Source organism: Tachyglossus aculeatus, unplaced genomic scaffold (genome assembly GCF_015852505.1).
Source record: "Tachyglossus aculeatus isolate mTacAcu1 unplaced genomic scaffold, mTacAcu1.pri scaffold_12_arrow_ctg1, whole genome shotgun sequence".
NCBI lineage: Eukaryota > Metazoa > Chordata > Mammalia > Monotremata > Tachyglossidae > Tachyglossus > Tachyglossus aculeatus.
This window is the reverse complement of record NW_024044858.1, coordinates 709,554-723,752: the sequence shown is the minus strand read 5'-3', so window position 1 is coordinate 723,752 and position 14,199 is coordinate 709,554. Positions and strand designations below refer to the sequence as shown.

Genomic DNA, 14,199 nt, shown 5'->3' with positions numbered 1-14,199 from the left:
AGGTGGGTGAAGTCACACAGGGGAGGGGGAGTCTTCCAGAGGGCTAACACCGCCCTCCCTCTCTTCTACCCACCGCCCCCCGGCCCACCCAAATTCGGGGCAGGCCCGCCGCATCCCGTATGCCGTCCAAGACCTCTTACCTCGGGGCTGATCTGTGCCGGGACACTGGAGAACTCAGGATTGGCAGCAAAGGCGCTCAGATTGTCCACGGCTTCCAGGAGCGGGGCAGTAGCTGCTCGGCACTGAGCTCGGTTCTCTTCGGTGAAGGCCCCGTCCAGGGCCTGGAGCGGGGTCAGAGATCGGCACTGAGGATGGGTTTTTGAGGTCAAGGACGGAATTAAGGATTGGAGGACGAAAAGGGGAATGAGGTCTGGACCAGAGGTGGAGAGCAGGAGCCAGATGGCTGGGAGGGAGGATGGGAAAGATGGAGTGGTTTGAGAAAGATCGGGGGAGGGCTGGGAGAGTCAAAGGTTAGGAGGATTGGGGCTAAGGGGCTGAACGACGCTGGACCTTGATAGTCTTGACAAGGTTGGCAGTGCTGTTGGCCACTTCCTTGGCCGACTGGACGAACTGACGCTTGGCAGTTGGGTTGGCGGTGCGGGCGGAGGCCAGGCGGCAGCTGTTACACAGGGCTGAGGTGTGCTTGGCCACGATGGTGGCAGCAGAGAGGACCTAGAAGGGGTGAGAGAGACTGAGGCAGACAGAGATCTGCAGAGCGGAGGCACAACTGCTGAGGGGCTATGGCTGCGAACTCCCTGGGTCCCCTAGACCTTACCCACCTGCCTGGCTCCAGCTCGGGTGCCGTATCCTAGACCCTAAGATCACGCGGTGTCAGACGGGTGGCCCATCCGACCCATGACCCAGTCTGACGGTGGCACCAAGGTGCTTTAGAGGAACAATGTGATGGTTGCCCTCCCGGACATCCGTCTGCAGGGCGAGGGATCCAACACCCCTAATTTTCCCCCTAGGGACCCATCTCAGTCCATTCGTCCACAAATTTATCATCATCATCATCATCAATCGTATTTATTGAGCGCTTACTATGTGCAGAGCACTGTACTAAGCGCTTGGGAAGTACAAATTGGTAACATATCAATTCCAAGTCCCTTTGGAACCTGCTGCTATTTTCAGCTCCACAAACTCCCTGAGGGATTGAATTCTAGGTGTTTCCCATCCGCGGCGAGAACTGTCTCCTTTCGTTTACCTGAACCTCCCAACCTCTAGCTTCAGTGGGGGCCCAATCACTCCCGTGTGGTGGGAAAAATTCCAGACTCCCCCTAACCAAAACCTGTGTCCATTTCACTCCTGTCCCTTCTCAGCCTGTGTCTTTTTCCAGACTGAAGAATCCGAACCTATTTCATCATCATCATCAATCGTATTTATTGAGCGCTTACTTTGTGCAGAGCACTGTACTAAGCGCTTGGGAAGTACAAATTGGCAACATATAGAGACAGTCCCTTACCCAACAGTGGGCTCACAGTCTATTTGATCTGTCCTCGTTTAACGATGGCATTTATTAAGCGCTCACAATGTGCAAAGCACTGTTCTAAACACTGGGGAGGTTACAAGGCGATCAGGTTGTCCCACGGGGGGGCTCACGGTCTTAATCCCCATTTTACAGATGAGGTCACTGAGGCCCAGAGAAGTGAAGTGACTTGCCCAAAGTCACACAGCTGACAATTGGTGGAGCCGGGATTTGCCCCTGAGCCACGCGGCTTCTCATTTGGAAGCTTCCCTCTCCTCCAGATCACCTTGGTCACTTCCTTGTTATGGGAGCTCCTGGCTTCAGCAGTTCAGTCAATCAATCGCATTTACTAAGCGCTTACTGTGTGCAGAGCACTGTACTAAGCGCTTGGGGAGTACAAGTTGGCAACATATAGAGACGGTCCCTACCCACCAGTGGGCTCACGCTCTCCCTCCCCGCCCCAACCCCGCCGCTTACCTGGGCCTGAGTGCAGCCCGCCTCGCTCAGGCTCTGGCACGCCATCTGAATCGCCTGGTTGGCGCGGGCGAACTGGGTGGGCTCCACCAGCCCCTGCTGCCCGGCCTGGCTATTGGGGTCCGAGACGCCGACCAGATACGCGGCCTGGGGGAAGAGGCGGCAGAGTGGGTTCAGAGGGAGCAAAACCGCGTCGCTACTCAGTTGGAGTTCGCTAGCCTACAGGATAGCAGGCATTAGGTCTAAGAAAAGCCTCTTCCCTCCCTTCTACGTTGGGTTCTTGTGGGCTCGGGGGGCAGAGGTGGGGTCCGACCGTCTGTCTGTCCTCCTCGTGCCTAGTGCGACCCCCGCACACGGTAGATCTCAAGCAATCCTACTGCTGATGACTAGGGGCAGATTTAGGAGGGTGTCTGTACCGTGGGCACGAGTCTGGGGGCGTTTAAAGGGCGGGGGGGACGATGGATGCCGAGAGCTTTGCAACTTCAGGTCAGCTGGGGTAGGTGATAGACGAAGAGGGCTTTGTGGGGGGTGCTGGGGGAAGGGGACGGAATCGGGCTGGGGAGCGGAGTTTGGAAAAATCCTTGGGGGCTGCCAGGGGCCTATCTTAGGAGTAAGGGGAGGCCTCTCTCAGGGGCACTTTGGCTAGTTCACCTGGGCGGCGGCCTCGGTGAAACCGCAGAGAGCCTTGGAGGCTGTGCTGATGGCTTCTCCGAACTCAGGCAGGTTGCTGTTCTTGGCATTTTGGGAGATCCCAGTCATGGCCTCACCCAGCACCTGGGAGGACAGAGCAACTGAGCGGGGGACGACGACCCTCCCCGAGGAGCCAACTCTGAGTCCCTGGCCTCCGGGGCGCGGCTCCCCCCGACATTCACCTTGGAGTTCTCCATGACGCTGTCCAGGCAGTTGAAGTAGGACATGTCATTGATGGGTTGTACTGGGTTCTCCAGCAGCTCCCGCACTGTCTGAGAGACGCAGGGGGGAACAGGAGGAGATGGGCTCCTCTTCGCCAGCTCCCAGGGAACCCCTTTACCCGCCCCCCGCCCGCCCTGAGAGCCAGCAAAATGCAAACCGCAGGCCATCGGGGGGTCGGCTGAGCTGCCCCCCGCCCCCGGGCCCACACCCATCCCCGCGGTCTCCCTTTCCCCTTCCCCTCTGGCACCCCTGTCTCCCACCCATTCCCCTCCAGCTCTCCCATCCCCATCCCGGCCCCGTCACCTCCAGCTCCCGGAGGGCATTGTCGCATTCCTTCTGACCAGGAGCCTGCTGGGTGCACATGCTGATGAGCTGGTTGATGCTGTCAGTGACGGCTCTGGGGACAGGCAGGAGGGGGACAAGTGGAAGGAAGGAAAGGAAGACGGAGAAGAGAGCAAAGAGAGGTCATTCCCTGATCTTATTCTCTTTGCTCCACCAGCCCTCCAGGCCAAGCTTGGGGTTTCCTCTTCTTATGCCCCCCACTCTACTCCCTAGGCTCAAGATTCCCAGGCTCGGCTCTCTTTCGGCCCGCACCCCACCCCAGCCCTCGGTGGCCAGGGCGGGGCGGTGGGGCTCCTTACCGGGCCGCGGCAGCCAGTTGGCTCTTGAGGTTGGGGGCGGCGGGGTCCGTGGAGAGGGCCTTGGCCGCCAAGAGCAGTTTGCTTGAAGACATGGAGATCCCCTTCAGGTTGGACACCACCTGGGCCCGGTCCTCTTGGCTCTGTCCAAGGGGAGATTCTCAAGGGGGAGTAAGTCACCTCTTCGGACTTCCCCACGCCCTCGCCCAACCTGCTAGCCCACCAGGTGCCCGGGAGCTTCCCTGAGGTCCTCTCTCCAGCTGGGACCGAAGTAAGGCATTGAAGAGGGGGACGTCACGGCGAGAGAAGCCAGGCAAGGTACTCCCGTCTCGGGGAATCCTCCAAACTGGCCCCCCGGCCGCGTCTCCCTAGGAACTCCGTCACCTGGACCCGTCCCCCCCGACCGCCCCCGGGATTCACTCCCTTCTTGCTCTCCCGACTTCCACCCATCCTTCCCTTACCGGAGCCTGGCTCGCCATCTCCACGCCGGCCTCTAGGAAGTTGTTGAAGTCGTGGCCAAAGCGCCCCGAGGCTCGGGCCAGATCCTGGGGGGTGCCCCGCGAAGCCTGCACCAGCTCCGTGGCTGCCTGGTTCAGTCCCGCGGCTGCCTCGTTCAGCTGGCTCTGCGCCTCCTGGAAAGTCTTGTTGCTGGCGGGAAGCTGAGACTGCGGAGACAAGTTGGGGATGCGTGTTGGGAGGAAGAGAAAGGACAGACACCAGGGACGGCTGAGGCCTGCTGAGGCTGGTGGGGGCGAATAGATGCGGAGGGGGGCACCCGGGGGTGGTAGGGAAGAGCTAGAGAGGGGGGTAAGGAAGGAGAGGAAAAAGGGGAAGCTGGGGCGGGAGGAGCAGGGAGAGCTAAGAGGGGGAGGAGAACCGGGGGAGCAGGTCAGGGGGTTCATCTGGCACCGCCCCCCCCCCTCACCGTGTCACCCAGTAGCCGCTTGCTGGCATCCCCAACGGTGCGCAGGGCATCATCCACATCGCGCTGCCCAGGCAGGCAGCTCACACAGCGACTCAGAGCCTGGGTCACGGCCTTGGCCACCTGTGGCAGGGAAGAACCACGGCAGCGACTCTAACCCCGGGCCCGCTCCCAAAAGCCGAGGGACGGGTGGCGGCGGCTGCTTTTCAGAGGGTGACGACGAAGCAGTAGGGGTGAGGCTTGGTGGCGGGCGAACGGATCCTGGGCCCCTCTGAGTGGGACACACACACCCTCCCCCCGGCCCACCCCATCCTCCACTCTCCTTCCTCCTCCCCAATCCAGTTCAGGCACATCAGCTACCTCTTTGGTCTTGGGGAGAAATAGGGAAAGGGATGAGGGGAGGAGGACAAGCCCGACGGGCTGAGGATGGACAAGGCCAGGCTCCCTTATGGTGGGGGGGCCTTGCTCACTGGAATCGCTCCATAATTCTGACCTGTGCCAGGCGCTGTTGGCTCTCAGGGTCGCCTGGCCGACCAGCTGCCCGCTTGGCCTCCTCAAGGAGGCTACTGGCCTTGTCCAGGACGTCAGTGGCACAGTCCAGCACGGCTGCCTGCACCATGGGGTCCGAGGTCAAGGCGGCCACGCCCCGGGCTGCCCGGGCCAGTGCCCGCAGGCCTCCTGCCACATCCCGGGCTGCGATTCCTGAGGAAAGGAGAGAGGCAAGGGTCACCCCCCGGATCCACCCCCACCTCTACCGAGCCTGGCTCTTCCTTCTAAAGGTATACCCCGGTGACGGCCCGGACTTCCCCTTCACCCTGGCCGATCCCCCACCCAGATCCTCTGGCCTCAGCCAGTTCCGCGCCCCGATCCCAGCCCCAACTGATGCCCCTCCCCAGCCCAGTCCCCTCCGCCCCTACCTGCATAGTTCTCATTGCCCTGGGCCACTTCGCCGAGCAGCTGGGCGATGGCAGAGCTCACGGCTTTGGTGCTGTTTCCCAGGTCCTGGGCACATTTCTCCATCTGGGGGCACAGAAAGATCGAGATCTAGTTCCCTCGTTCCCCCATCTCCTCGGACAGAGGTTTAGGGCACGGGGGGGGGGGGGGGCTCCACTTCCTGGTGGACTGCAGGAGTCGGGAGGTGATGGAAGGCTGCACAAGGTGGAAGGGCAGGGGGGACAAGGAGAGTGGCTCACCGTCTCCCCAGGCAGAGGTTTGAGTTTGGCATCTCTGGCTGCTGCCTTCACCTCCTGGAGGTCTCGCTCCAAACTCTGCACCAGGCTCAGGGCAGAGTCCATCTCCAGGGGCCCACAGGCCTCCTGAGCCTGCAAAGGCCACAGCCCTGTCAGCCAGCACGGCAACAGCCTCCAAACTTCTTCCCCTCCAAGGGCTACCTACCCCGGCACCTCCCATCCCACTCTTCCCATCCGTCCTCACACGATCTCTCCCCGCCCGCCCTCCCGGTGTACCCGGCTTCTCCGGCCCCAAAACTGTACTGGCGGGAACTGGGGTAAGGTGACTGAGGTTGAAAGAGGGTCAAATCAGGATGGGACGGGGAAGAGGCCGCGTGTTTCCTCATGCAGAGACTTGCGTTTGGCATCTCTGGTCACCACCAGTTCCATTCTCCTGGGCGCCTAGCTTCCCCAACCCCCGCTAATCCCAGTTCTCCCGGATTCCCACGCTCCTGCCCCGTTCCCCCATCTTTCTAAGTCCCCAGCACCCCGAGATCTCCCAACACTCCCAGTCCCCGCCGCCCGCAACCTTCTGGGCAGCGGTGCGTAGCTCGGCCAGGGCGGTGCCCAGGTTCTTGGCGCACTGGCTCAGCTGCATGGCAGACGCCTGGTCCTGCACCGTGGGGACTGAAGCCTTGGCAGCCGCCACCATCTTTCCACCTGGCTGCGGGGAGGGAAGAGGACAGAGAGAGGAAGTATGAAGTTGCCCGGATGGGCAAGGCCTGGGCTGAAAAGAAAGAGAAAAGATGGGGGAAGGAAGGTAGGGAGACAATCTTGGGAACTACAGGTCTGCTTCCTCAAGAGTGCTGGGAGGTGTCATGGGGAACGCTGGGTGGGAGGAGGGGAAGGGCAAGGGAGCAAAGGACAGGAGAGAAGACCAGGTGGTACTCAGACCTGCAGGAAGCTCTGGCTGGCGGCAATGAGAGCCAGCTGGGCACTGGGACTGTCTGGTTGGGCCTGGCTCCCCCGGACGCCTTGCACCAACAGCGGGATCTGCTCCGCCACGGCCTGAAACAACGGACCGTAAGTCACCGCCCCACGCCCCACCAGCTGGTGCCTCTCTCTGCCCCAAGACAGAACGTACCCCACTCCCCACCCGGCTTGCGGGTCATCCCAGGAATGCCACAGCCGGTAAGGCCAGCGGGGGCCGGCTCCAGCCTGGCCCCGGCTCCGGATCTGACTTGACCCCCACGGTCTCCCTGCCAATGGCCCCAACACCTTCCTGGCAGAAGCCAAGGTGAGCGCGCCCCACTGAGTGCCCACACAACCCCCCTGCCATCCCGCCCGTCCGGGGCGGGGGCTCACCTTGCAGCTCTGCACCAGCTGAGGCTGGGGACCAGCGGAGACCTTGGAAGCTGAGGCCGCATGCTGGGCAGCTGCGATGGTTTGGGTGGCCGAGGCGGCTGCCTGCTTGGCGGCATGCTGCGGGAAGAGGATGGTTAGGCCTGGGTGGACCCCTTCCCCCCCAGGCGATCCTCCTTCCTTCCTCCCCAGCACTGCCAGTCACCCTCCCCGCCGTCCCAGTCCCCTCCCCGTCTTCTTCTCCTCGAGCCAACCCGAAGAGTCTAGGTGTTGGACCCGATGTTTCTCGAAGACTGAAACGAGTCCCAGCTTCCTCTCCTAATAAATCCCGTGGGTCCCCTCCCAATTCTGTATCCCCGCCCTCCCGGCCACCCTGCCCAACCTCTAGCCGCTGGACCAGCTTCTTCTTGATGGCGTTCTGGGCGGCAGCGTTGGTCGCCATCCGCAGCCCCTCTGCTGCTTCCCTCAGCCGCTGCTGCTGCTCCTCGCTGTCCGGGTGAGCGGCCGCCCCCTGGACGGACAGACAGACGGGTGGCCTGACTCCCACACTCCAAGGAATCTGCTCCTGGCCACGCGGAAATAACCTGGAAACCCCCCCAGCTGAAGTCGCCCTTCAAAACGGCGGTGACCAAGTGGGGTACAGTTGGAGGAGAGGGGAGATATTCGCTGCGGAGCGGCTCCTTCTGAACGGGAGGTCACCCACTGGGCAACACGGTCAGGCCCCACGCAGAGCCATGGGACAAGCGGCCTCGTGACCGGGGATGGACCGACATCTTTAACTTTTCCTTCACCAACTCCTTTCGGACTGGGCTAGACCCTTCCTGAATCTACGGATACTTTTGGCTACCCAATCTCCTGGGGGCACAGATTCCATCTGCCTTTTTTTAGTGTTCTTTTTTTCCTCTCTCTGGGTGAAAAAAAAATGCTTCCCTTTGTTTGCACCTTCGAGCTTCAGTGGGTGTCCCCTTCTCCTGTGGTAGGCTGTGGAGTTTGGCAAATAATGATTCCACAATTACCCGATCCACCTCCTTCATGATCCTCTACACTTCAAGCACATCCCCTTCTCGGCCAGATTTGAGAGCACCTGCCTTTTCGGTCTTCCCTCGTATGGATGCCAATTAATCGGTGTCTCCCCCTCTAGTATGTAAGCTCCCTGTGGGCAGAGATCGTCTACACCTACTCTTTTGTACTGTATTCTCCCTAGCACTTAAAGGGCACGGGCTCGGGAGTCGGAGGACGTGGGTTCTAATCCCGCTCCGCCACCTGCTGCGTGACCTTGGGCCAGCCGCTTAGCTTCTCTGTACCTCAGTTGCCTCATCTGTAAAATGGGGATGAAGACTGTGAGCCCCACGAGGGACAACCTGATTACCTTGTATCTACCCCAGCGCTTAGAACAGTGCTTGGCCCACAGTAAGCACTTAACGAAAACCATTACTATTATTAGGATTGAACGTTTTAGCCGCTTTCTCCAGCTCAACGAGGATGCCCCTCCCACCCACTCCCCAGTAATCCAGGTGGAGGCATGCTATGGTTCTCTTTAAGGATAAAGTATGTCTGGTGTTTTGTTTTCTACCCTCTTCCTCGGCATGCCCAGCCTTCAGATAGCCTTTTTGGCCACAGTTGCACACCGAACTGGTAATCTGAGGGAACAGTGTACAACCACTCCGAGGTCCCTGCTGCCTTATATTTATTTTATTCTGTTAATATGTTTTGTTTTGTTTGTCTCCCGCTTCTAGACTGTGAGCCCACTGTTGGGTAGGGACCGTCTCTCTATGGTGCCAACTGGTACTTCCCAAGCGCTTAGTACAGTGCTCTGCACATGGTAAGCGCTCAATAAATACGACTGAATGAATGCCTTCTCTCAGGGTTGCTCTCCCTTTAGGCCCCAACCTCTCCACCTGCCATTTTGAGGGCGGTTGAGGCCACCTAAGTCGACAGGTTGTGGGGTCGGGTCAACTGGGACTCTGGAAGCAGCGCGGCTCAGTGGAAAGAGCCCGGGGCTTTGGAGTCAGAGGTCGTGGGTTCAAATCCCGGCTCCGCCGCTTGTCAGCTGTGGGGCTTGGGGCAAGTCACTTAACTTCTCTGTGCCTCAGTTACCTCATCTGTAAAATGGGGATTAACCGTGAGCCCCCGTGGAACAACCTGATCACCTTGTAACCTCCCCAGCGCTTAGAACAGTGCTATGCACGTAGTAAGTGCTTAATAAATGCCATCATCATTAATATTATTATTAGTGGCAGGAGCCCTCCGGCCCAGTCTGACGGGGCAATCTGGACTCTGCTCAGGGTCCCCGGGCACCTGAACCACTGGGTCCCGGCTAAGCTCGCCCCGATCGGCTCCTCCTCTTCCAATAATAATAACGATGAAGGCATTTGTTAAGCGCTTACTATGTGCCGAGCACTGTTCTAAGCGCTACTGCTGCCTGAGTCCCTCAGCCTAGCTGGGGGATTCCCACATCTACCTTGCTAGCCCCATATTTATTACTCTATTTATTTATTTATTTATTTTACTTGTACATATCTATCCTATTTATTTTACTTTGTTGGTATGTTTGGTTTTGTTTTCTGTCTCCCCCTTTTAGACTGTGAGCCCACTGTTGGGTAGGGACTGTCTCTATGTGTTGCCAATTTGTATTTCCCAGCGCTTAGTACAGTGCTCTGCACATAGTAAGCGCTCAATAAATACGATTGATGATGATGATGATCCTCTCTCCTCTGCAACCCTGCACCGCCTTCTGCCTCCAGGACATCTGTTCGTTCCTGTCCCGCTGGCACTTCCATCTCAGTATGTCCAAAACTGAACTCAGCTTCCCTCCTCCACCTACCTTTCCCATCACAACTGATACCACCGAGATCTTCTTCCCTGCCTCTCAAGCCCGGAATCATGGCATCACCCTTGACTCCTCTTTCCTTCAACCCACATATTCAGACTGCCCATCAATCAACAGTATCGACTGAGCATTTACCATGTGCTGAGCCCTGTTCTCTGCACACAGTAAGCGCTCAATACGATTGAATGAATGAACTTGTAGCACAGTACAAGGCACAGAAGCGTCATTAAATCCTGGTGGATCTTCCTCCAGACGTCTCCAAAATCCACCCCTTCTTCGCCATCCAAACGGCCACCAAGCTGGCCCAAACACTTGTCCTATTCTGACTCGGCTACTCCCACAGCCTACTCGCGGGACCTCTCTGCCGCCAGTCTCTTCCCCTCTCCGGTCCAGATTTCACCCCGCTGCCCGATCATTTTCCTAAAATACCACTTTGCACATGTCTCCCCAGTCCTCAAAACCCTCGAACGGTTGCCCGGTCCTCTCCGCAGTAAGTAGAAACTCCTAAACTCTCCTCCAAGAGGCCTTCTCTGATTAATCTCCCATCTCCCTCTGACCCTCTTCCACCCAAATGCTACCGCAGCACTTCTACATCACCTAAGCACTTGAGAACTCATAGGCCGGCCGCCCCCCTACCCCCAGTCTCCGTTCCATTTACGTCGGCATCTTTATTTGCTACTGCTTCCCCCTCCCTGCAACTTATTTTAACGTCCGTCTACCCCAGCTAGAGCGTATGCTTGCCGAGGGCAGGGACGATATCTACTGACTGTATTGTACTCCAAAGGCTTTGTACAATTCTCTGCGCAGAGTAAGCGCTCCGCAAGTCATTGACTGTTTCAATTAAACGGACTCTGACGGGTGTCTTATTTTGATCTCATTTGCGGAGTAGGGACCACGCTCAACTGGCGCTCGCTGAGCCTCCTTAAACTTTGGTGGTTCCAAAATTGGGGGTTTGGGAGGGCTCCCTCCCTCTCCCAAGTCTCCCTTTTTATGGTATATATATATATATATATACATATATATATATATATATGTATGTATGTATATATGTGTATATATATATATATACATATACATATATATGTATATATGTATGTATATATGTATATATGTCTGTGCATATTTATTACTCTATTAATTTATTTATTTATTTTACTTGTACATATCTATTCTATTTATTTTATTTTGTTAGTATGTTTGGTTTTGTTCTCTGTCTCCCCCTTTTAGACTGTGAGCCCACTGTTGGGTAGGGACTGTCTCTATATGTTGCCAACTTGTACTTCCCAAGCGCTTAGTACAGTGCTCTGCACATAGTAAGCGCTCAATACATACGATTGATGATGATGATGATACGGTATTAAGCATTAACTATGTGTCAAACACTGTTCTAAGCAACGGGGTGCATACAGATTCATCAGGTTGGACACAGTCCCAGCCCCACATGAGGCTCACAGTCTGAAGTAAGAGGGGGAACAGATATTTAATCCCCCTTCTTACAGCTGAGGAAACTGAGGCACAGGGAAGTTACGTGACTTGCCCATGCGGCAAGCACTTGGTAGAGTCGGGGTTAGAACACCAGGTCTTCCGAGTCCCAGGGCTGGGCTGCTTCCCTCCAGCCACTCCCTCCCTCATCCTCCTACCCACCTTGGCAGCTTCCACCATCTTGGCCGTGGCATCCGCCAGGATCTTGGCTGCACTGAGCAGTTTACGTGAGTTCTCCAGGTCGCTCTCCCCCTCGGCATCGGCCTTGATGGCGTTGACCAGGTCCGAGGTGGCCTGGGCCAGTATGCGGGCCTGTCGCACCATCTCCCCTGGAGAGCCACCGAAGCGGAAGGGACAGTGAGAGGCTGGGGCCGGGGGGGGACGGAGCCCCGGCAGACAAGGGCAGTGGGTTGGGAGGCGATGCCGCACCCCTCGAGGGATCCCGGGGGCCTGTGGGCGGGACGGGGGAAACGAGCAACCCTCACCGGCATCACCCATGGAACTGAAGATGTTTTCAGTCACTGTGAGGATGGTGTCCGTGGCCTGGTCGTAGCGGCCGGCCGGGGCCCCCCCGGCGGTGTGGGCCCGCACGTGCTGCAGCAGCTCGTTCAGCGCCTGCGTCACGGCCGTGGCTGCCGTGCCCACTCCCCGCAAGAGGGTCCCGTCCTCCGTGGCGGCCTGGGACGCGGCCACGCAGCCTTCCACCGCCTTGGCCACCAGCCGCCCGGCCTCCACCAGCTGCTCCTGGCACACGGGTGAGCTGATCGTGGGAGCAACCACCTGGGGACGCAACGTGGGCGTCAGAGGGCGGAGAGGGCGCGGAGGGCCTGGGACCGGGACCCCGTTGCCGGGGAGAGGCGAGGGAAGCCCCCCCGCAACCACCACCGCAACGACTCACTTTGGTGCAGGCCACAAGCTGGGAGGTGGAGAGGGCGCACTGTGTGGCCGCGGCAATGACCTGGTTCTGCTGCGCAGGGTCTTCGGTCCGTTGGGCCACGCTCTTGGCTTTGAGCACCAGCGCCGCCGCAGCACTGGCTACCGCCTTGGCCAGCTGCATCAGCATGTCCTGCGGGGGAAAATGGTCAGCGGGATCCTCCTCCCCCACCCTTACCCCCTCATCTCCCCTAGGCCCCCGATGCAGAAGCTGATTGTTCTCCCGTCCAGATCGGAGGACGCGGCATGCAGAGGAGCCACCAGCTTCACTGTCCCAGCCCAGGCCGATGACCCGCCCCGCCAGCCCAAGCCCAAAAGCCCACAACAGGACAGACCCCACACCAAGGAGAGGAATGCTCACGAGACGGATACACTCGGAGGGGCAGGGGGAGTTTCACTTTGGCGGGAGGGGATCTGTGAATTCTCCTGACCGCCGACCGTCCTTCGCTCTGGGGCTGAGGAGCCCGGCGGACAGTTCCCCAGGGAGAAGGAGGGGAGACCACCGGCTGGCTCACCCTCCGACCGTCCTTCCCCAACCCCTCGCACCCCTCCCTGGGGCTTGGGGGGACAGAATGAGTGTATACGGCTCGGGGCAACCAGAGCCCAGAGCGCCCAGCCTCAGGGGCCTTTACCGTCGGGGGAGTCGGGGGGGACGGAGCCCCAGACCCTCTGCGTACAGACATCTGCATAGGAAATCCAGGAGCAAACATCAGTGGGGGGAAAAACGGGGCCGGAGGCCAACAGGCCTCTCGCCATGGGGCAGGGGCAGCGAGAGATGGATCACGCTTCCTGGGGGAGTGAGGGGTGGGGGGAGAAAGGAAGCGAACCTGGACAGAGACCAGAAGTTCTCTTAGAAGAGGGTCACAGGTGGGTACATTTGATAGGGTAGATTCCCTTTTTTTTTTTGGCTGGGGGGTGGGGTTGGGAGTCAGAGGGCACCACCTGAAGTGGATCACAGATGATTCCCAGGGGTCAAGGACTGAGGGCTTGGTGGGGGGGCAGAGGCTGGTGGGGGGGAAGAGGGGAGGAAGAGGAAATGGAGCGGGATTAGCTACCTGGAAATGGGGGTCAGTGTCACTCTCCCCGATGTGCTGGAGTAGCTCTCCGCTGGCCTGGCCCACGTTCCCAGCCGCCTGGAGCAGGTTCTGACGTGGCTGGGGGAGTCGGGAGACAGTTGACTGGAGGGCCATAATCCGTTTCACCGCCCGCCTCCCCCCGTAGACCGTAAACCCCTTGCGGGGAGGGAGCGTCTGCCAACTCCGTTGCGCGGCACTCCCCGAGAGGCTCAGGACGGTGACTGACGGATAGGTACGATCCTCCTTTCCTCCTGTCCCAGCTCCCCCACCCCGGCAGCCCCTCTTAACTGCCCAATCCTGCCCTCCCTCCTCCCTGCCGATTTTCTGACCTCGGCGCTGGCTGGCTGGGCACTCCGCAACAGCTCGGACACGGCCCCCGCCAGGCCTTTCGCTGCCTGCAGCAGGGGCCGCCCGCTCCCGCCCTCATCCTCTAGCAGGGCGGCCAGGAGCTTGACACCTCGGGACATCTCCGTCAGGTTGGAGGAGATGGTGGTCACCGCGCAGCCCACGGCCGTGTAATCCGTCTCCGCGGGGTCCCCTGGGTGATGAGGGAGAGGAGGGAAGGGAAGGAGCATGAGGGAGCAGGGCGGGAAAGCGGACTGTATGACCCCGCGAGGACTGGAGAGCAGGGGCAGGCGGGGGTAGCCCGGGCCACGCCCTCACGCAGTCCCTCCCACGAGGACACATCCCCTTCACCTGCTGTCAGGTTCACCACTGAGGCTGTGCCCGCAGTGATGGCGTCCACCTGGGAGTGGATCTCATGCTTCGACTCATCCATCTTGTTCTTACGCCAAGCCTTGGAGGCCTGCGAAAGCAACGGAAGGCATCAGCCCAGGCCCTGGCCTTCCTCAGAGGGGAATCACAGGCCAGATCCCAGAACTAGGGGCACGACCCTGCCGGGTGGGGTCCGGTGTCACCTCTGGGGGAAGGGTGAGA

At 59.2% G+C, this 14,199-nt stretch overlaps 1 protein-coding gene across 4 annotated transcripts in view; it reads right to left on the bottom strand.

The window, feature by feature from the left end:
• The window catches only part of TLN1 (talin 1), a 44,234-nt gene that overhangs the window by 14,009 nt on the left and 16,026 nt on the right, over nucleotides 1–14,199 (bottom strand). For 2 of the 4 annotated variants that reach the window (XM_038742540.1, XM_038742541.1), the window contains exons 15-37: nucleotides 13,960–14,068; nucleotides 13,593–13,801; nucleotides 13,243–13,341; nucleotides 12,820–12,870; nucleotides 12,153–12,320; nucleotides 11,740–12,034; nucleotides 11,417–11,583; nucleotides 7,325–7,453; nucleotides 6,946–7,062; nucleotides 6,535–6,648; nucleotides 6,170–6,304; nucleotides 5,605–5,733; nucleotides 5,329–5,431; nucleotides 4,905–5,113; nucleotides 4,415–4,534; nucleotides 3,951–4,154; nucleotides 3,493–3,632; nucleotides 3,155–3,248; nucleotides 2,812–2,901; nucleotides 2,591–2,713; nucleotides 1,943–2,086; nucleotides 511–672; nucleotides 141–281 (exon numbers count right to left, since the gene is read on the bottom strand). In XM_038742540.1, the coding sequence (XP_038598468.1) occupies nucleotides 141–281; nucleotides 511–672; nucleotides 1,943–2,086; nucleotides 2,591–2,713; nucleotides 2,812–2,901; nucleotides 3,155–3,248; nucleotides 3,493–3,632; nucleotides 3,951–4,154; nucleotides 4,415–4,534; nucleotides 4,905–5,113; nucleotides 5,329–5,431; nucleotides 5,605–5,733; nucleotides 6,170–6,304; nucleotides 6,535–6,648; nucleotides 6,946–7,062; nucleotides 7,325–7,453; nucleotides 11,417–11,583; nucleotides 11,740–12,034; nucleotides 12,153–12,320; nucleotides 12,820–12,870; nucleotides 13,243–13,341; nucleotides 13,593–13,801; nucleotides 13,960–14,068 (3,252 nt within the window). The remainder of the gene's footprint in view (nucleotides 1–140; nucleotides 282–510; nucleotides 673–1,942; nucleotides 2,087–2,590; nucleotides 2,714–2,811; nucleotides 2,902–3,154; nucleotides 3,249–3,492; nucleotides 3,633–3,950; nucleotides 4,155–4,414; nucleotides 4,535–4,904; nucleotides 5,114–5,328; nucleotides 5,432–5,604; nucleotides 5,734–6,169; nucleotides 6,305–6,534; nucleotides 6,649–6,945; nucleotides 7,063–7,324; nucleotides 7,454–11,416; nucleotides 11,584–11,739; nucleotides 12,035–12,152; nucleotides 12,321–12,819; nucleotides 12,871–13,242; nucleotides 13,342–13,592; nucleotides 13,802–13,959; nucleotides 14,069–14,199) is intronic. The other 2 variants (XM_038742543.1, XM_038742542.1) reach the window with 1 other exon arrangement.